At 51.1% G+C, this 4,531-nt stretch overlaps 1 protein-coding gene across 1 annotated transcript in view; it reads left to right on the top strand.

Moving 5' to 3' along the window:
- Positions 1-3,865: 3,865 nt before the first annotated feature.
- Positions 3,866-4,531, top strand: part of grin2ba (glutamate receptor, ionotropic, N-methyl D-aspartate 2B, genome duplicate a) — a 77,731-nt gene continuing 77,065 nt past the window's right edge. Inside the window, exon 1 of the mRNA XM_061090546.1 lies at positions 3,866-4,060. Within this exon, the coding sequence (XP_060946529.1) occupies positions 3,866-4,060 (195 nt within the window). The remainder of the gene's footprint in view (positions 4,061-4,531) is intronic.

Here is a 4,531-nt window from a genome sequence, read left to right as displayed (position 1 = left end):
ATCAATATTTCTGGGTTTCTAGTGTCGACAGCAGAAATCTTCTGTTCACCGTTTACAGTCCGACGAGTTTCTTTTATTACACGAGTTAGATGTTTAAGGTCCAGATGACATTTTGGCTTGATAGCCAGATTCAGGTCAATGTGTTCTGCGTCTACTGCTCTTCAATCGAACTGTTTACCTGCAGTTGGTCAAACTAGAAACTGATTCTGCTGATTCACATGTAGAATCTGTGTAAAGAGATAAGTGACTTCATGCTGCCAATGTTTCATCGTCCTGCAGATGTTCACATGGATTTCTTTACATTTCATCCGTCCACTTTCTAAAAATAGACACTTCTACAAATGCAAACATTCAATAATCCCTTGTAGTATATGTTTATTTTCAGACTCCATGTCATTTCTGAAAAACCTTTACTCTTAACAGAAGCTTGAGAAGATTAGATTAGATTAGATTCAACTTTATTGTCATTGCAGAGTACAAGTATTTATACAACGAAATGCAGTTTAGCATCTAACCAGAAGTGCAAAAAAGGCAGTAAAAGTGCGGAGTATTGTGCATATTAAAGTGAAAATGTAAATAAATAAGATCTGTACAGTAAGAAGTATATATATGGAATATTACAGTATTAACAGGAATTGTATGATATAAGAACGATGAATACACTATGAGCAGGATAAAAATATAAATATATATAAATATGAATACACTATAGGCGGGACATACAGTAGTAAAAAGCAGCAGAACCTGCGGCTTCCCGGGCTGGAGGAGGCGATCTGCCATCCAGCCGTGTGTAACTGATACGGCTGCTGTGTGCGCTGGTGTGGCTAATAGGGCAAATGGTGGGTGAGACGCGGGGGGGGGGGGTGGGGGGGGGGCTGATGGGCAAACGGGGTCGTTAATGTCATAACCCCGCTCGTGCAAATCTACAGACACCTTTTGTGTTTCTTTATGAGACGAGCTGCCGACTCACTGTGGGACTTTTTAATGGCCTCGTCTCTCTGAACGATCACTGGAGATACACACTAATATAATCTGTACCCTGGAGGCATGTGTGTGTCTGTCTGTGTGTGTGTACCTGTGTGTGTGTGTGCGGCTGCAGGCTGTGTGTGACGGGGTGAGATGGGGAGAGGTGGCAAGTTTTCCTGGATGCATGAAAAAGAGTGTGTGTGTCTGTGTTTCTGTGTGTGTGTGTGTGTGTGTGTGTGTGTGTGTGTGTGTGTGTGTGTGTGTGTGTGTGTGTGTCTGTGTGTCTGTGTGTGTGTGTGTTCATGTGTAAAATGTGTCAGAGGTCTCTATGCTAATCTGTGCGTGAGAGGAATCCGTGTGTGAAGTACACCCACGTGAAGGATGCACAGCTGAGTGAGGCCTGTGTTCGACGAGGACCTGCATTAACACAATCAATGCTTATTACAACATGTGTGTGTGTGTGTGTGTGTGTGTGTGTGTGTGTGTGTGTGTGTGTGTGTGTTGGACGTTTTGTGGTACGAACACCGATCTTGTCGGGACGTCATGGCGACTCAAGCCGAGGTGAAGGTCAGATGAACGCAGGTTAATGTGACGTCCTAACGAGGGTAGTTGTGCGAACTGTGCGTGTGTGTGTGTGTGTGTGTGTGTGTGTGTGTGTGTGTGTGTGTGTGTGAGTGTGTGTGTATCTCCGTGTCCATCAACAGTGTCTGTATGTGTGCGCATGTAGGCCTATTTTAATTGTTGCCATGGAAACAGAGTGCTGCCAGAGAAGTCCAGATTCAAAGAGACCATCTCTCTCTCTCTCTCTCTCTCTCTCTCTCTCTCTCTCTCTCAGTCTGCGACTCGCTCTCCTCCTCTCTCTGGTCTTTCGTCCCGTTCTCCCTCTTCTCTCACATCCCTCCCTCTCTCCTCCGTCTCCTTTCTTCCTCCTCTCCACGGCGCTCTTTCATCTTCCTCTCCGTCTCACCGAGGTCCTCCTTGGTTTACGCTCTCTCTCTCTCTCTAGTCTTTCTCCCGCTTCCTCCTCCCACCCCTCCTTCCCTTTTCTGCCTCTTATCATCCCTCCCTCATTCCCTCTCCCTCCCACCTCTCTCTCCTTCCTGGAGAGTGGTGTGCAATTGACTATTAACACAGGGACCTGTAATTAGAGCTGACGAACCTCCAGCAATTAGTTTTCCCTAAAGAAGTTGTTCTGTCATCTCTCCGCTCGTCCCTTTATCCCTCTCTCAATCTCCTCCTGGCTTTTTCTCCCTCTCTTGTCACTTCCTGTCTTATGAGCTGTCAGCTTCATCGGCTGCTTTATTGTTTTAGTGTTCTCGTTCTTTTCTTTGTACCTTCCATCTGCCTCGTTATAGGCGGCCACGTACGAGATAAACGCACAATACACCACTCACAGCAAGTTTATGAGCAACTACGCCCCCCCCCCACCCGGTCCTGGGTTTCTCTGCCCACAGAACCTGAGTGAACATCTATTCCCACTGAACGTACACCCACACCCGCTATACGCCGATAAACTGGAGAGGACACATGCCCTCCCACACACTCCGATGTAAACACACAGAGAACACACACACATCTCTTCTTCTTCATGTCTTCCGTTCGTGGTTGTTTTCTGCTGTCCCACCTTCGTCACCCTCCGTCATCTCGCTGTCTTTCCTTCCATCTCGCTTTTCGTTCCCTCTCTCGCTTATTCTCCGTCTTCACCGAACCCACCTGGCCCGGCCCCCCCCCCCTCCCCTCTGCATTGCCATTAATGAAAAGCTCTATAAATAAGCACGGGGAGGAGGAGGAGAGAGTCGCAGAGAGAGAGAGAGAGTTATGGTCAAGTGGAGTGTGGGAGGCAGGTGGAAGGATGGAGGGATGGACAGCAAACGACTCCGAGTGCTAAACTAGGCCAACGGGGGTTGAGGGAGGAGGGAGGAGGGGGGGGCGGGGGGTCATATCAAAGTCTCGCCGATTGCTCCGGGCGGCGCCGCTGTCGATCCCGTTATCAGTTTTGGCGTCAGGGCGTTTGTCTGCGTCTCAGGTCGGCGAGTCACTCATCTCACGCCAGACACTTTGTCAGTCATCCATCTTTTTTCTTCCCTATGACTTCGCTCTTTCTTTCCATCCCTCCATCCCTCCCTCCCTCCATCCCTCCCTCCTCGTTGCTCCTCTAGAGGGAGAGTTTATATTTCCTCTGTAAAGCTTCTTCTGAGCGTTTCACATCAAAGATTTATCCGTGTGCGATTATATGTTAACCATCGTTCCATGTGTCTGTGTGTTGATGCACTATTCATGTGTCAAGTGTGACCCCCCCCCCCCCCATCCACAGACATTGATATGCACTGATTCAGATGATGCACGGAGCTGTGTTCAATCAATGTTGCATAGTGCTATGTTAACCTCTCTCTCTCTTTCTCTCCCTCTTTCCTCTCTACCTCCTCCTCTCTCTCTCCAGGTATTACCCTCCCACTCCTCCACCATGCCGGTCTGCGGCTGCCGCTGCCCCTCCCCGCCTCACGGCCACGCCGGGGCCGCCACCTCCGGCCCCTCGGTCGCCCAGGAGCGAGAGAGGCCGGTCCGACCCCTGCACCCTCCTCCGCCTCCTTCGCTTCACCGCCGCTCCAGCGCCTCTCTCTGGCTCTCCCTCCTTCTCCTGCTGCTCTGCCTTCTCCACCTGCCCCCGGCCTGCCACTCGCGGCGAGAGAAGGGCGGCGGCGGCGGTGGTGGTGGCGGCGGCGGCGCCCACTACGTCCCCATCCCCCAGCCGCCTCCGCACCACATGGCGCTGCCCAACATCCTGCGAGGCCTCAGCATCGCCGTGGTCCTGGTGGGAAACTCCAGCGACGTGGCGCTGGCCGGGGCCCGGGAGAAGGACGACTTCCTCCACATGGCGCCCAACGTGGAGGTGCTGACCATGAATGAGACGGACCCTAAGAGCATCATCAAGAGCATCTGTGACCTCATGACCGAGCACTGGCTGCAGGGCGTGGTGTTCGGGGACGACACCGACCAGGAGGCCATCGCCCAGATCCTGGACTTCATCTCCGCCCAGACCCACATCCCCATCCTCGGAGTCCGGGGGGGCTCGTCCATGATCATGGCTGCCAAGGTAGGAAAAGTCACAATTCCGCGATGTGCACTGAACAGGAGACGATATGTTAGAGAGAAAGTTGGTCTCATTTTCAGTAAATGAGGAATAAAAATGAAAAGGGGCCGGTGGAGGGAGAAGCATCACTCACTCAAACACACGTCACTCCATGAAACATTTAATTTGATGAAACCTCAGCTCCTCTTGAGTTGTGGAGTCTGGCTCCTCAGAGCTCAGCAGAGACACCGGACCTTCGTCTTCAGGCGTTTGATGAAATGCCGTTCGGTTCAAGCGAGGCCGGCCTCCACCACGACCTTAAATCTCTGCTGGATTCCATTTCGATTGGCTGCACTTTGCTGTCAATCATCGCTGCAGCGCTGTCACTGCTGTGAAATCCTGTCACGGGTAGATTAGGCCTCTTTTCACAGAGATCTTTTCAATCAACTACAGATAGATGTAGAGACTCTCGCCCTGTGTACACAGCTTCAACCA

Source organism: Limanda limanda, chromosome 17 (genome assembly GCF_963576545.1).
Source record: "Limanda limanda chromosome 17, fLimLim1.1, whole genome shotgun sequence".
In the NCBI taxonomy this organism is placed as follows: domain Eukaryota; kingdom Metazoa; phylum Chordata; class Actinopteri; order Pleuronectiformes; family Pleuronectidae; genus Limanda; species Limanda limanda.
The sequence above is the reverse complement of the archived record's forward strand: the minus strand, read 5'-3'. Positions and strand labels throughout refer to the sequence as shown.